Source organism: Bos taurus, chromosome 15 (genome assembly GCF_002263795.3).
Source record: "Bos taurus isolate L1 Dominette 01449 registration number 42190680 breed Hereford chromosome 15, ARS-UCD2.0, whole genome shotgun sequence".
NCBI classification, from domain to species: Eukaryota; Metazoa; Chordata; class Mammalia; order Artiodactyla; family Bovidae; genus Bos; species Bos taurus.
In genome coordinates this window covers 65,427,209-65,444,858 of record NC_037342.1, presented here as the reverse complement: position 1 = coordinate 65,444,858, position 17,650 = coordinate 65,427,209, and the positions used below count along the sequence as shown (strand labels likewise).

Below are 17,650 nucleotides of genomic sequence, written 5' to 3'. Positions count from 1 at the left end.
GGATCTCCTTGCAGTCCAAGGGACTCTCAAGAGTCTTCTCCAACACCACAGTTCAAAAGCATCAATTCTTCGGTGTTCAGCTTTCTTTATAGTCCAATTCTCACATCCGCACATGACTACTGGAAAAACCACAGCTTTGACTAGACAGACCTTTGTTGGCAAAGTAATGTCTCTGCTTTTTAATATGCTGTCTAGGTTAGTCATAGCTTTTCTTCCAAGGAACAAGCATCTTTAAGTTTCAGGGCTGCAGTCACCATCTGCAGTGATTTTGGAGCACAAGAAAGTAAAGTCTCTCACTATTTCTACTCTTTCCCCATCTATTTCCCATGAAGTGATGGGACTGGATGCCATGATCTTAGTTTTCTGAATGTTGAGTTTTAAGCCAACTTTTTCACTCTCCTCTTTCACGTTCATCAAGAGGTTCTTTAGTTCCTCTTCACTTTCTGCTGTAAGGGTGGTGTCATCTACATATCTGAGGTTATTCATATTTCTCCCAGCAACCTTGATTCCAGCTTGTGCTTTATCCGGCCCAGCATTGTGCATGATGTACTCTGCATATAAGTTATATAAGCAGGGTGACAATATACAACCTTTATGTACTCCTTCCCTGATTTGGAACCAGTCTGTTCTTCCATGTCCAGTTCTAGCTGTTGTTTCTGGACCTGCATACAGATTTCTCAGGAGGCAGGTCAGGTGGTCTAGTATTCCCATCTCTTTAAGAATTTTCCAGTTTGTTGTGATCCACTCAGCCAAAGGCTTTGGCATAGTCAATAAACCAGAAGTAGATCTTTTTCTGGAACTCTTGCTTTTTCGATGACCCAATGGATGTTGGGAATTTGATCTCTGGTTCCCCTGCTTTTTCTAAATCCAGCTTGAACATCTGGAAGTTCACAGTTCATGTACTGTTGAAGCCTGGCTTGGAGAATTTTGAGCATTACTTTGCTAGCACTGAAACAGGTCAATAGCTATTGAATAGCCCCACTGAAATAGCTCAATAGCTATTGAATAGCATTGCAATAACTCCAACCAGGAATGCAAGAAGCTGAACAGTTCTATGAAGACCTACAAGACCTTCTAGAACTAACACCCAAAAAAGATGCCCTTTTCATTATAGTGGAGTCAATGCAAAGGTAGGAGGTCAAGAGATACCTGGAGTAACAGGTAAATTTGGCCTTGGAGTACAAAACGAAGCAGCTCGAAGGCTAACAGTTTTGCCAAGAGAACGCACTGGTCATAGCAAACATCTTCTTCCAACAACACAAGAGAAGTCTCTATACATGGACATCACCAGATGGTCAATACTGAAATCAGATTGATTATATTCTTTGCAGCCAAAGATGGTGAAGCTCTATATAGTCAGCGAAAACAAGACTGGGAGCTGACTGTGGCTCAGATCATGAACTCCGTATTGCCAAATTCAGACTCATGTTGAACAAAGTAGGGAAAACCACTAGACCATTCAGGTATGACCTAAATCAAATCCCTATGATTATACACTGGAAATGACAAATAGATTCAAGGGATTAGATCTGATAGACAGAGTGTCTGAAGAACTATGGAAGGAGGAGTTTCATGACATTGTACAAGAGGCAGTGATCAAGAACAACCCCAAGAAAAAGAAATGCAAAAAGGCAAACTGGTCTGAGGAAACCTTACAAATAGCTGAGAAAAGAAGAGAAGCTAAAGGCAAAGGAGAAAAGGAAAGACACACCCATTTGAAAGGAGAGTTCCAAAGAATAGCAAGGAGAGATAAGAAAGCCTTCCTCAGAGATCAATGCAAAGAAATAGAGGAAAACCAATAGAATGGGAAAGACTAGAGATCTCTTCAAGAAAATTAGAGATACCAAGGGAACATTTCATGCACAGAGGGGCACAATAAAGGACAGAAATGGTATGGACCTAAAAAAAGGCAGAAGGTATTAAGAAGAGGTGGCAAGAATACACAGAAGAACTATACAAAAAAGATCTTCATGACCCAGATAACCACAATGATGTGATCACTCACCTTGAGCCAGACATCCTGGAATGCGAAGTCAAGTGGGCCTTAGGAAGCATCACTACAAAGTTAGTGGAGGTGATGGAATTCCAGATGAGCTATTTCAAATCCTAAAAGATGATGCTGTGAAAGTGCTGTACTCAATATGGAAGCAAATTTGGAAAACTCAGCAGTGATCACAGGGCTGAAAAGGTTAGTTTTGTTTTTTTTGTGTGTGTGTAATAAAGTTTTATTAAAGTATAAAGGAGATAGAGAAAGCTTCTGACATAGCCATCAGAAGGGGGCAGAAAGAGTACCTGGAAAAGGTTAGTTTTCATTCCAATCCCAAAGAAAAGCAATGCCAAAGAATGCTCCAACTACCGCACAATTGCACTCGTCTCACACACTAGCCAAGTAAGAAAGGTTACAGTCGTAATATGGGATGATACATGACAATTCTCAGTTAAGCATACTTGGTTGGTGTCAACACTAAATATAGATTTAATTAAGAATTGAAAAATAACTACATTGGGAGAATGGGAGAGAGAAAACAGAGGGATGACTGATCAGAAGTCATCCATAGATAATACATAACATAGAGAGATGAGCAAATGCCACAGGACAGTTACCAGACAAAACTTGTTGCTTCTAAGGAGGAAGATGGCTGGGAGAGTAGGAAAAGATGGGTCAGAGATCCACTGTGTTGGCATAAGCCTTTTAGTACCATTTGCCTATTTAAACTATACACATGCACTACTGTGTTAAAAGAAGCTATTATTTAATAAAATAGGTCTAAATGAGGTTACACATGTCAAGTCACTACAGTGCGGCCTGGCAAAAAGTTAAGTCTCAAAAAATGTTAGCAGTTAACAGGCAGCACAGAGATGGTTAAGAGGATGAACTCTGAAGGCATGTAGTTGGCTAGATATATGATGATCTCCTGGGCTTCATAGTTGGTTAGTGGTAAAGAATCTGCCTGCCAATGCAGAGACACAAGAGCCATGGGTTTGATCTCTGGGTTGGGAAGATCCCCTGGAGGAGGGCATGGCAACCCACTCCAGTATTCTTGCCTGGAGAGTCCCATGGACAGAGGAGCCTGGTGGTCTACAGTCCATAGGGTCGTAAAGAGTTGGACACTGACTGAAGTGACCCCCGCCCACCCACACACACATGACAATATCTTACTTCACAATTCAGTTAGGGAGACAGATTCACAGGTTCCTCTCACCTTCCCAACCTAAACTTGAAGGTTCCCTTTCTACTCTTTACTTTATCCAGCCTTGTCCTCATTGCTGAAGTACACTAACTCGAACTCTTTAACTGTACTGCACATTTGAAAATCTAATTCTCATTAATGCTATTGGCAAATGTGCCTCCTGTGGTGCTGTCATAATGCTGCTGCTGTTAAGTCATTTCAGTTGTGTCCGACTCTGTGCTACCCCATAGACGGCGGCCCACCAGGCTCCCCTGTCCTTGGGATTCTCCAGGCAAGAACACTGGAGTGGGTTACCATTTCCTTCTCCAATGTATGAAAGTGAAAAGTCAAAGTGAAGTTGCTCAGTCGTGCCCGACTCTTAGTGACCTCATGGACTGCAGCCTACCAGGCTCCTCTGTCCATGGGATTTTCCAGGCAAGAGTACTGGAGTGGGGTGCCATTGCCTTCTCCCGTAGTAGGTTGTCATAATACTGCCTACTAAAGCGAAAGGACAAACGAGGCACTCAACAAATGCTTACAGAGCTCCTGCTGTCCTAGTCCTCAACCCATAGACCAGAATCCTGACCTCAAAGGATTTTAGTTTAAATGGGACGTCAAGACAAACATGCAAGCACCAGAGGGTAGTAGATAACCGTGCTGTCAGAATGCCAAAGGGCTGAGACGAGACTCTAGCTGATCAGGAAAGGAAATCTTGATTTGTGTGCTAGTCCCGCTTCATCTTCATTAGAATGGCTATTATCAAAAACACAGAAAACAAGTGTTGGCAAGATGTGGAGAAATTAAGAGCCCTTGTGCACTACCGGAGGGAAAGCAAAACAAGTAAAACAATGCAGTTTCTGTGTAAAAACCACCCAATGGTTCCTCAAAGCATTAAACACTGAATGATCATTTATTTGATGAGGCAATCTCACTTCTGGCGATATACCCAAAAGAAATGAAAGCAGGACCCAGAACAGGCGTTTGCACAAGGCATGTTCATAGCAGCACTGTTCACAGTGGCCAGAAAGTGCAAACCACCCGAGTGTCCATTGACACGTGAATGGATAAACAAAATGTGGTATATACAGCCAATAAAATGTGATTAGGCCTCCAAAACGGATGAAACTCAGATACCTGCAATAACATGGATGAAACTGGGAGACATTATACTAAGTGAAATAAGCCAGACACAAAAAGACAAATATTTTATGACTCCATTTTTAATGAGGTACCTACCTAGAACAGGCAAATTCAGAGAGGAGGTAGAACAGTGGTTGCCAAGGGCTGGGTGGAGAGGGAGTGGGGAGTTACTGTTTAGTGGATACAGAGTTTCAGTTTGGGATGATGAAAAGGTTTGGAGACCACAGTAATGGCCATGCAACAGTGTGAACGCTCTCAATGTCCTGGAACTATACATTTAAAAATAGTTAAAATAGTAAATTTTATATATATTTTTACAATTAAAAAATAACATTTAATTTAAAAAAATCTGCCAGGCAAATAAAACATGGTGAGGGCCCAACAGAGATATTCCAAGATAGGGAAACATCATATGCAAATGAAGAGGAAGCAAACAGCTTAGTTTGGCTAAAGAGTAGGACATAATGAAAACGCAAAGTCAGTCAAGGAAGTTCAAAAAAGTACGCTGGGACTACTACCTAATAGTGTGTAGCTGCAGTGCCTCCCGGTACACTTTACTACGTGGCTAATGCGGTTGACATTCCCCAGTACTCCCAGTACACTTTACTACGTGGCTAATGCGGTTGACATTCCCCAGTACCTCCCAGTAAACTTTACTACGTGGCTAATGCGGTTGACATTCCCCAGTACCTCCCAGTACACTATACTACGTGGCTAATGCGGTTGACATTCCACAGTGCCTCCCAGTACACTTTACTACGTGGCTAATGCGGTTGACATTCCATAAACAGCAATGAAAAGGCATGAAAATATTTTGAGTACAAGAAATAAACACAATAAAAATACTGAACTTGCTTGCAGTGCCATAGGCATAGCTATGTCCACAAGGATATAAGTGACAAAAAAGAAAAGAAAAACTGCACGTGCTTTGAGATGGTCACAACTGTGGGGAGCGAGCTCCGCCCGTGGCAAAGGTCATGAGGAAGGAGGCTTGACATACGCAAAGGCGGGATCAAGCCTCAGGAGTCTCCCTGGAAATTCTCGAGCAATCTACCCCCAAAACCAGAGTCTGCCTACTTTCTGTTTTGTGCTGTCACCTACACCTCTGACTTTACGGGGGGCTGTCCCCCACTACCTCTCTCTGAAAAAAGAGTTAGCTTACAGCTCCAGTTAATAATTCTTGGGTGTGACAGTGTTTCAACCTACAAACTCCTTTGGAAGTCCTCTAGCCTGCCTGAATAGGTTTTTTCCGGCAACATGTGATTGTTCAGAGCCTCCCAACTGTGAGAGGCAGGAGATGTTCTAAACTGTCTAAACACAGATTCCTTTGAGTAGTTAAAAGATTGATTAGAAATTGTATTGGTGAAGGGTTTTTCACTTGTTGGGCCAATGTTTGCTGCTAAGTCTCCATATCCCGTACCTACTGTGTCCTTGGCGGTGTATTGATTGATATAATGGGTGTATAGAAATGTAAGCAGTTGCCTCAATGTTTGTAATCTTGGACCCTTGAGTTAATTCTTTTCTTGATTGAGCCCACCTCACCTTTGCCCTATAGGAATGCAACTTTCTCCAATGCTTTTTGGAGGCTGGCGCCTGACTTTAGAATAATCACCTTTAGAGAAAAATAAGTTTCTTAAAATGTTAACAGGCTTCCTGGCCAGAAGATGATGTAAATCACCTAAACTTTTGCATATGATAAGTGTGAAAGCCTGACTTCGATAAGGATCAGGAACTGCTGTCTTTGCATGCCTCTACCCCTTCCCCCATTATCCTCTATGCACAACTTAAGGTATAAAACTGCTTTGGAAAATAAAGTATGTCCTTTTGTTCACCGGAATTTGGTCTCCCCGTGTCGTTCTTTCTTTCACCTTCTAGCTGAACTTTTCCTCTGAGGCAGGGAAGCTCGTCAAGCCTACTAATTTTGCCTGGGCTTCTAAGATCTGACCGGGGAGGCCTTAGTGTCTCCTCTCCTTCGGGAGAACGGGAGGACGCCTTCTAAGATCTGACCGGGGAGGCCTTAGTGTCTCCTCTCCTTCGGGAGAACGGGAGGACGCCTGCGGCCTTCGTAGGTGACGTAAATTCCCTGCTTTGGAATTTTATTCAGCCTCTTTTCTTCACTGAATTTCTTCGCTGAGCTATCCTTATTTCACCACTCTTTATATCCTTAATAAACATTTAATTAAGCAGTTGTTTCCTGATCCTCGCCAACGCCGTCCCCGCTTCGAATTCCCTGGATCAGCTGGGGCTGGTCCCCGGCACACAACTATAAAGCGAAAATAACGGGATTTTAAATACAAAGTGAAGATATCCATGAGCGTGTTACCTGTTCTCCTTTACTGACTTAGAATACTTGTCCTGAGACTGAAAAGGCATGTAAAGGACCAGATCCTTTTAAGAAAAGTAAGGAAGGTAAGGGGACCCAGTTGCAGGGGAGGACTATTTTCCTGGTTCATCAGAGAAGCCTTCCTCTGACAAAGTAAGCAGAACTAAATGGAGGAAGCCATGCAAATCTCTGATGGAAGGGCCTTCTGGAAAGCGCAAGCACGAGAATGAGCTGACAGCATACTTGGTATGTTCAGAGTTCACCAAGGGAGCCGGGGTGCTACAGTGGACTCAGTGTGAGGAGAGGCACGGTCAGAGCTCAAGTCATAGAGGTGGAGGGTTTGTATCATACTGGGCCTTGTAAGCCACAGTCAGGACTTCAGATTTTCTTCTGAGATTAATGAGAAGCTCTTGGAGGGTTTTCAGCAGAAGAGTAACATGATCTGGTTTCTAATTTAAAAGTGACACTCTGAAAGCTGCAGGGAGAACAGTCTGTACCGGGCCAAGGGTGTGGCGGGGACATCTACTGGGACACCCCTGCAATAAACCGGAATAGAGGTGGTGGTAGCCTGGCCAGGCTAGTTGGTGGAACAAGTGGTGAGGAGTGGGCAGATTACATGTAAAAGGTGGAGCCAATGAGAATTTCTGGTAGTTGAGATGTGGCATGGGAAAGTCAGGAATCAAGGATGACTTGATTTAGGAGTATCAGTTAAAAAAAAAAAAAACAACAACAGAAATCCAAATTAAATGCCTCTGCTCCAAAAACAACATTCTTCTTCTATAAAAAGTACCCTAAAAGCCTACATAGCCTTGATTCCTATTTAGCTATTCAAATGTAGACAGAAAAATCCTATTAAAAATCAGGTCAGTTATGAAGAGCCTGTGCTTGCTTTTGGCAAAGCATTGGCCCGGGGAAACAGGTCCAAGGAAACCTCGTTTGGTTCTTCCAAGTGTAAAATCTACACTCACTCTCTTCCCCTCTTAGCATGAGACCTGCCATACACATACACATGAGCCAGTACTTGATGGCATCAGTGTTAAACCTGAGGTGTAAAGTGTAATGACTAATGGGTGTAAGTCAGGTGGGCCTGCAAGGTGTCCCCCATCTGCCCTTACAGATCTACTCGTCAACCCTCCCCAACACTACTAAACAGGCTACACTAATAGGCTTCCTTGCTTTGGCCTCCAGTTGGGTTCCACCAACAGGCAGCATAAAGAGACTGAAAAGGAGAGAGGAGAGTGAGGTCAGCTTATTTCCTCAGCTCCCTCCTTGTGGGGTCGCCTGACCTGGCTGGATCCTTTAACTGAAGGGCACAGCTCCATCAGACATCACAAAGGCTCCCCACTTCCCAGTTCAGGAAGTGCTCCTTGTCCATGCCTCTTCAAGCCAAGGGTGATCACAGCACCTTACTCAAAAAGCCCTTTAGTATCGTGCCATCTCTATACCCTGAGTTCACAAAAATGGTCACTTATTAAACTCCACTCAAATTACCCATTTTTGGAGTGTCATCCATTCCCTGACAGGACCGTATAAGAAGCTTTAGGAGGGCGGCATTAAGCAGCAAGAAAAATTTCAAACCACAGGCAGGTCACTCCATTTGAACCAACAGTATGAGCAGAGAGGGGCTTTCTTGGTAGCTCAGCTGGTAAAGAATCTGCCTGCAATGCAGGAGACCGTGGTTTGATTCCTGGATTGGGAAGATGCCTTGGAGAAGGGATAGGCTACCCACTCCAATGTTCTTGGGTTTCCGTGGGGGCTCAGTCAGTAAATAATCAGCCTGCAATATGGGGCACCTGGGTTCCATCACTGGGTCATGAAGATGCCCAGGAGGAGGGCATGGCAACTAACTCCAATATTCGTGCCTGCCACCTTTCTTGTTCTCAGATATGGCAAATACCCTTGCAAAGCAGCACAATTATTTTCTATAGGAAATAACCAAAATGTTCATGGTAACAGGTTGGAGACCAGGTGGCATTATAGATAAATTACAGGGAGATCTACAAGTTCCCTGGAATCACATAAAAAATTTTGCATTTTTCTGAAGAAGTGATAAGAGTTTTTCAGTTTTCAAATAGATTTATGCCCCTCTAAAAAAAATCAATGCCAACAGATTCCCAAAGAAATGCTCCTGAATTATAAATTCACCAACCTTAATTCTTCCCTAGAAATGTTTTGCTAACACAAGAAAGACCGTGATTGTAGGAAAATATCTAATAGACCACCAGCTACAGTAAATGGACTGCTTACCAAGTACAAAAAATAAAGAGGCATGATACATTCCACTTTGTTTACAGAACCTGTTGATTCCTTCATACACTTAGTACCCACCCAACGATTTGAAGGTATGTCAGCATGGCCGAAGAACCATTTCCTGAGTGAAATAAACCAAACACTTCAGAAGAGGTTTCAGTTTGCAGCACTGGTCTTCCTGGTATTAAACTAGAAAATGTAAATTCTACATGAATCCCAGTTGCAATCTTGGAACAAAGGCAAAAAGAAATCACCACTCCAGAATGTAGTGGAAGAATGAACATATGACTAATAATTTGGGGATTTACACATTTTGTCATAAAGGCAAATTGATGCTCAAGACAACAATAAGGTATATATTCAACAGTGGGTCATCTTCGAAACTTACAGAGGACACTGACATATACTTTTTAACTCTTGAATGGTCCTAATATCCTTTATACACAGTCTAGAATGTTAGTATCTTAAGTTATTTAAAATAACTTAAGACATCACAACTGTTGCTGACATAACATTTCACAATGTAGATATTACTCAAATGCCTCACTTATAAAAAAAAAAAAGCAGGTGTTCGCTAAAATGTAAAAGTGAACAAAACTTCAGCATGTTGACACTGTTCTGCTGATGTCTACAGTCATTACTTGGCACTGAAGAAGGCTGTGGTTAGGCAAAGAACCAGCTTTGGTGTCAGGCAGCCTGTGTTGAAACTAGATTTCTATCACCAGAGCACAGCATTAGCTGCCATAAGTACTGAGTGAATTCACATAAAGGGCTGAGAAAGGGGAATGGTACATGGTAAGAACAACAGACTGGTTCCAAATAGGAAAAGGAGTACGTCAAGGCTGTATACTGTCACCCTGCTTATTTAACTTAGATGCAGAGTACATCATGAGAAATGCTGGGCTGGAAGAAGCACAAGCTGGAATCAAGATTGCCAGGAGAAATATCAAGAACCTCAGATATGCAGATGACACCACCCTTATGGCAGAAAGTGCTGTTGCTGCTGCTGCTGCTGCTAAGTCACTTCAGTCGTGTATGACTCTGTGCGACCCCATAGATGGCAGCCCACCAGGCTTCCCCGTCCCTGGGATTCTCCAGGCAAGAACACTGGATTGGGTTGCCATTTCCTTCTCCAATGCGTGAACGTGAAAAGTGAAAGTGAAGCTGCTCAGCCCAAGGACTGTAGCCCACCAAGCTCCTCCATCCATGGGATTTTCCAGGCAAGAGTACTAGAGTGGGGTGCCATTGCCTTCTCCGATGGCAGGAAGAGGAGAGTGAAAAAGTTGGCTTAAAACTCAACATTCATAAAACGAAGATCATGGCATCTGGTCCCATCACTTCATAGGAAATAGATGGGGAAACAGTGGAAACAGGTCAGACTTTAATTTTTTGGGCTCCAAAATCACTGCAGATGGTGACTGCAGCCATGAAATTAAAAGATGCTTACTCCTTGGAAGGAAAGTTATGACCAACTTAGATAGCATATTCAAAAGCAGAGACATTACTTTGCCAACAAAGGTCCGTCTAGTCAAGGCTATAGTTTTTCCAGTAGTCATGTATGGATGTGAGAGTTGGACTGTAAAGAAAGCTGAGCGCCGAAGAATTGATGCTTTTGAACTGTGGTGTTGGAGGAGACGCTTGAGAGTCCCTTGGACTGCAAGGAGAGCCAACCAGTCCATTCTAAAAGAGATCAGTCCTGGGTGTTCTTTGGAAGGAATGATGCTGAAGCTGAAACTCCAGTACTTTGGCCACCTCATGTGAAGTTGAATCATTGGAAAAGATTCTGATGCTGGGAGGGGTTGGGGGCAGGAGGAGAAGGGGACAACAGAGGATGAGATGGCTGGATGGCATCACCGTGAGTTTGAGTGAACTCCGGGAGTTAGCGATGGACAGGGAGGCCTGGCGTGCTGCAATTTATGGGGTCGCAAAGAGTCGGACACGACTGAGCGACTGAACTGAACTGAATTGAAGCTCTCAATAAATGCTACGTATTATTCCCAAACCCACTTTCCCAACTCTTTTCTGGCTGGCAGAGACCCGATTCTGTTCAACTGTAACCCTTTCTTGTGCACACGTGCCCTGAGTTGATGAGCCCACTGCCCCGTGCCCTAGTCCATTCGGACTGCTATGAGAAAATATCTGAGGCTGGTGGCTTATAAACAACATTTATTTCTCACGATTCTGGAGAGTCCAAGATCATGATGCTGGCCAATTTGGTATGGTGGCTGATGAGGACCCACTTTCTGGTTCACAGAGAGCATCTTCTTGTGGTGTCTTCACATGGTGGAAGGGGTGAGGCAGCTCTTTGGAGTCTCTTTGATAAGGGCACTAAATCCCATTCATGAGGGCTCCTCTCCCTTTGACCCAGGCCCTGCCAAAGGCCCCCACCTCCTAATACCCTCTTATTGCCCATTAGGTTACAATGTATGAATTTGGGGAGGACACAAATATTCAGTTCCCAACTTCATGATTAGTCAAAGGCAGTCTACTCCAAGATATCCAAAAGCAAGGACCTCTTTTCTTCCTCTGTATATTATCACGTGCATAGTTCCAAAGCAGTCATTCACTTACTAACCTTGGACAAACCACTAAACCTCACAGACTCTCTTCACCCATAAAACACAACTAACCTTTGCATGGGTCTTATGATTAGAAGTGACAGAGGTAAAGAATCTTTTTTTTTTTTCAGGCCGCACTGTGTGGCCTGTAGGATCCTAGTTCTCCAAGCAGGGATCGAACCTGTGCTCCCTGCATTGGTGTGCAGAGCGTTAACCACCAAACCACCAGGGAAGTTCGAAAGAGTCTAAAATGAAGCCCGGTTCAGTATGTAATGGCTCCTTGGAATATCCCACTTTAATATCGTGAATTTAAAGTTTTAAAGCAATGCATACTAAGTACTTTCTGATAATCCAAATCTTACCAGATTCTCCTGCTGCTGCTTCTACTAAGATCTCATTCATCCCCTTTCTATTTCCATTAGATGACCACAGATCTCAACTACTGAGTAGCCTATTCTGCCTTGTTTAATTGACCATCCATTTTCTCTAGTCAATACTTAACCCCAAAACAATTAAAATGAAGGACTTCACTACTCTAATCAAGTGGTCAGAATAACAGACATCATTGATTCCCAACTCACACTTCCCTTTTAAAGGAAATGTCCAAACTGCAGTCTTTGAAGGAATCAACCCTGTGTTCTATACAACTGACCTACATTGGGTCATCAGCTTCTCTGCCCAGGGAATCTGGAATTAGATCACAAAAATGGTGGTGTGTGCTTGAACTAAACTGAAAGAGCAACAGATGTAAGGACCTGCATCAGCATTAAGGCAAGGCAAGCTGACATGATAGAAAAAGAAAAACCACGAGTAAGTAGATTGGGAAGTCTGAGGAGAAAACCAACGTAAATCAGAGAAAGAGAGCAGACAATGGGAGCCCTACAAGAAACGGATATGGCCCAGCCACTCTGGTGGTGTACCCTTCTAAGAAATCCTACTTTTATCCTATCTTTATTTCAGCAAGTTTGTATGTTTCTGTTTCCATGCTTAAAGAACTCAAAGAACAGTTAACAGTCTCATCAATATCAGTGTAGAAAGATTTAATTAGAGCCAGGCCTAAAACAGTATTTATGCTTTGGCAAAAATAACTGTAAAAATTAATAAACAGAAACTTCAGTGAAATAGAGCTGAGAGACCAGAAGGGGAACGTCAACCCTGTGATAACTGCAAAGCCCAAAAGGAAGAAGACTGATTCCTCTTCTTTCCTGGCGAGGACTCAGCCAATGAAAAGCCGTGGACTCTTTGCTTACTGTAGCCTCCCACTTTCCTCTGCCCCTCTGTATTAAGTGTTCTCCTTCCTGAGCTTGTGGGGATTAGTATGTGGCTCCCCATGGTTGCAGACTCCAAACTGCTCTTCTCCGCAGATCCCGAATAAACCCATCTTTGCTCAAGAAATGTCTGGTAGTCTATTATAGGTCAACATGCCACACCACTGACTCTTAACAAAGAAGTCCTCTCCTTGTTATAGAATCACCATCAAAAACTCAGATGCTTAGAGGAAACAGAAGAAAGAAGTGGGTTATCAGTACCTTGGGCTTCCCTCAGCTCAGTTGGTAAACAATCTGCCTGCAACGCAGGAGACCCGGGTTCGATTCCTGGGTTGGGAAGATCCCCTAGAGAAGGAAATGGCAACCCATTCCAGTATTCATGCCTGGAGAATCCCACAGACAGAGGAGCCTGGCAGGCTACAGTCCAAGGGGTCGCAAGAGTCGGACACGACTTAGCGACTATACTACTAACTACTACTAGTTTCTTCAGCTCCAATCATGCTTCACTTTCATATTAAATCTATAATAAATTTCCTCCTTTATACACACACACACACACACACACACACACTGCTCTCTCCCATTTTTCATAACCTATCTCTCGTTTTCTGCTTTCCATAGAGATAAGAGTACAAGAAAAGAACAACACCTGGAGGTGATGACAAATTTCAAAGGACATTCAGTCTTGCTGGCTGAGAGGTAACAGAAGAGAAAATGGTCAACTACAAAGTATGTAATTTCCTACCTGAAGAGAACAGTCATTACTCAGTCTCAATCGTCTGTCACCATATAGGTCCTAACTTAAAATTTTCAAAGGAAGACAAAAATTTAGAATGTTTATCTGAAGTTCCTAGTTTTTAAATGTTGTCAACAAATTTAATTTTCTCCTAAAATGACACAGACTGGTTCACTAGCTGCAAATGTGCAATACGGTAGAGCTGTTTTTTTTTTAATATAACTTCCGAGATTTTTAGCTTCCCCAGATATGTTTATTTAACATCTATATATACAAGGCCCATAGTCAGATATTGGGCAAAGCACTACAAAGACTGAAGCTCATTTATTTTCCTCCTCTCATGTTATTTTACATTCAACGTGTTATTCCTCAGAGACAACTTAAAACCAACAACATTAACATCTTATTAATTATTAATTAATTCCAAACTAAGCCATTTTCTCTGAAAGGGCAGCAATGGAAACTCTTCAAAGTTAAATGCCTAGGGTGTGATGAAAAATGGTTTACAAATGCTTTGCCACTTCTGTAAATATCACAGCTAGCCTCTGGGCCTTTATGTCTGCTACTCTTTCAGCCTGGAAGGGCTGCCACCTCCAGGAAGCCTTCTTATGTTCTCCCTTATCATCCTGAACTTAGCCCCTCTGGGCTCACTACACACACTACTGAAACCATGCCGCTGTTGTTTACCTCCCCATACTTTAAGGATAAAGCCTATACAGAACACAGGACTCCATCTCCAGAAGCATGACTAGATGGGCCATGTGCCTGAATACACAGAACCTGTTCCTTCAGCAGGGCAACTACTTTCTTAGCAGCTACCTTGCAACTAGGGCTCATTTCTTCACTCAATAATAGTATGGTGAGTAAGTCTCTGCCCTCTCAGTACACACTGCAGTTCAGAGAATGAAACAGTTAAGGATTTGTTAAACAGAGTAAAAAAATACATGGCTCCTTTTCAGGTCATCACCAGTACAGGTGCGTGGCTTTGGGAGTGCCACTGAATTTCTCTGAGCCTTAGTCTCTTCTGCCCAATAAAAATGCAGATAATGCCAACTTTACTAGGTGGTTGTGAGAAGTGAATAAGGAATTCTAAGAAGGGCTAAGCACACTGCATCTGCTATAGTTCATAAATACACTACCAACAAACACCTTTTAAAGAAACCAAAACTCCAACTGACTTCGCAACCGACTGATTTTTAAATCCTTGACAGTTAAGTGAAAGAGGAAATAATTCAATAATTGTGTCAAATTCATACTCTATATAGACTACCAAATAGTTGTTTAGTTTTACAAAACTATAATTTCTACCAAGCTTGAGAAAAACCAACAAACACCTCATAATCCATGCTCTGTAAAGCAAATAGTTCAAGGATTGTCATGTATATTTATCGTGGCAAAACAAAAACCTGTATGTGAAAAGTCAGGAGACAAATTCTGACTTAGCATTAGGAAAAAAATCTAAGATTTCCAAATAACCTACAGCTATCCAATAACATACAGTAATCAGCTTTCGTGCAGACAGACTAATGCCTGTGCCTCACCACCCCCAAGATGTCCAAACCCCAGAACCTGTGAATGTGTTATGTTACATGATAAGTGGGAATTAAGGTTGAAAAAGAGATTAGAATTGCTAAACAGCTGACCTTTTTTCAAAAAATTTTAAATGACTTTGGCATTTTTTTAATTCATTTTTTGGCCACAATGCACAGCATGTGGGATCTTAGTTCCCTGACCAGGGATCGAACCCACACCCAGTGCAGTGGAAGCATGGTCTAAACCACTGGTGAGTGTGCGTGTGTGGATGCTAAGTCGCTTCAGTCGGGTCCAACTCTTTGTGACCCTATGGACTGTAGCCCACTAGGCTCCTCTATCCATGGGATTCTCCAGGCAAGAATACTGGAATGGGTTGCCATGACCTCCTCCAGAGGATCTTCCAGACCCAGGGATCAAATCTGTCTTTTGCAGCTCCTGCACTGCAGGTGGATTCTTTACCGCTGAGCCATGGGGAAGTCCTTTAACCACTGGCTCACCAGGTAAACACCTGAGGACCACCACTGAACAGCTGATCTTGAAATAGGAAAAGAATCCTAGATCACTGAGGTGGGCCCTGTATACATCAAAGAGGGAGGCACCCGGAAGCTAACACAGCTTTCCTAGGATTCTTTACAGATGAAGTTCAAGTAGATAGACAAGTTGTTCGCAGTGTGTTGGGGGGTAGGTAAAATGTCATGATGCCTCAGATAAGGACTGTCAAGTTGGGTCTAAGCAAAATCCCTGAAACGGCATGCACATTTTTGAGTATGCAACACTTGCCCCCTTTCTCAGTAGAGAGTTTAAAATGTTCAAAGATTCTCAAAAGATCTGTTTAATAAGAACATTCTTTCTCAGTTATTTCCTAACAGTGAGCTTTTAACGTTCCATGATTTTCTAAGAGAGCAAATCTCAAAGTGTAGCCCATCAAACACCAAACGTTGATGTTTTGTACATGAAAATTCACCAAAGGTTGTTTGTAAAATGTAGATTGCTGAGTTCCACCCCAGAAAGAATCTCTGGCAGCTGTAGGAAAGTTCATTATTTAACAAACTGGGGGAAGAGAAGACAGGGAATGCTAAAACACAGTTTAAAAAAGCCACTGCTACAAGAGGGATTTTATGAAACACTAAGCTAAAGAAGTTTAATTGTTCCCTTAAATCTTCAAGTCTCAGTACACTCACCATGCCATTAACTTCATGTAACATTTTTTTTCCCCTGGGCCGCAAGTAGCTCAGAATATGTAGGCAAATGCCTACACCAAATTTTTTATATTACAATTCATGGTATGGAGGGACTGAATGATCGGCAGGTAATAATTATACATCAGGCTCAGTATGCACTAGCCCCTTTTGTAAAGAAAAATAATGCCTGGCACACTACATTGCAAACTATTAAATACCAAGAGAATTGTGTTTTGTTTAATGACAACTTTCTATAATAAATTTAAGGAATTTCAACGACTACCCAGTTCCACAAGGGTTAATTCACAACTCACTGCAGTTGCCCAGCAACAGTGAGACCTGAGAGGAATTCAAGATGAAGCACTCTGCTTTGGATAAACAGGCTCTAGGATAGTTCAAAGCACATCTCAGGAAGAATTTAAATAACCCTAGATTCTTACATCTCCCCATCCATAGAAAAACACTAAGATAATAAATATTAAAATCATTAACATGACATATCTGTTATGATCGGCAGTAATCTTTGCTAAACTATACGCTTGACTGCATGCATTTCCTAGCCAAAAAAATTCGTATGCAATCTGGCTTACCCACCTCCCCACCCCCACCTCTGCAGAGTAGTTCCTTAGAGCTGAGTGGCTGTCTCTCGGGCTATAAAACTCAGTTAAGACTTCGAATAAAACTTAAACTCACAACTCTTACGTTCTGTCTTTAAGTCGACACCTTCGTAAGATCCCCCTCCTAAATTTTCACTCTTTCTAGCTCATGTTTTGCTTAAAACATTCTTCCGGACCTACGTCTGATGATGTTTAGACATTTACAAATAGGGTCCTTCACCAGTGCTGGCGTAGAGCAATCCCAGGGGCCTCGAAGGTCTCCTAACTGAGACGGGTCAGGAGAATGAATAAAAGCAGCTAACGATGACGTCTGAATGTCAGCAAACTTGGGCAATTAGCCAACTCTAAAGACACCTGAAATATGACTGGGAAGGGGCCTGAGACAGGCCTCAGAACCCAAATTCCAAGGCAAGGTCACGAAGAAGCCAGGCGGCCAAGGGATGGAGTCAAGTTCTCCTAGCTTCCAAAAAAGCCCTTTGCGGCATGCACTAGACCACGTCAGGAGACCCTCTCCCAGAAAAAAGGATTAGGGAACGGTGAGCTCCGGGCGCCTCCACACCCAGATGCAGGCCCTCGATCAAAAAGCCACTGCCCCAGGCCCATTGCTCAGGTACAGAGAAGCTGAGCAAGCCCCGGCCACTCACCCCGCAGCCACTGCGTACTGTGAAACCATCTCCAACTAGCTCCACGGCCGACAGACCACCTAGCAGCCCCCTTAACCAGCTCTGGGCTTCTGCGACTGCCAAAGCCCAGAAGGCAACGCAGCAGCCGCGGGTCACAGCCTAGCCTCCAGGAGGCCGCCATCTTCCCGGCCTTCTCCTGGGCTGCCCTCAGCGCAGCCTGACCGCCCAGTCATCAAGGCCCGCCCATGCCC

At 43.0% G+C, this 17,650-nt stretch overlaps 1 protein-coding gene across 3 annotated transcripts in view; it reads right to left on the bottom strand.

The window, feature by feature from the left end:
* The window catches only part of PDHX (pyruvate dehydrogenase complex component X), a 75,369-nt gene extending 57,767 nt beyond the window's left edge, over positions 1–17,602 (bottom strand). For 2 of the 3 annotated variants that reach the window (XR_009490580.1, XM_059874725.1), the window contains exon 1: positions 17,421–17,602. Coding sequence is in view for 2 of the 3 variants with exons in the window: in XM_059874725.1 (XP_059730708.1) it covers positions 17,421–17,580 (160 nt within the window). In the remaining variant the exon portion in view is untranslated. The remainder of the gene's footprint in view (positions 1–17,420) is intronic. The other variant, NM_001075751.1, reaches the window with a different exon arrangement.
* Positions 17,603–17,650: the final 48 nt, after the last annotated feature.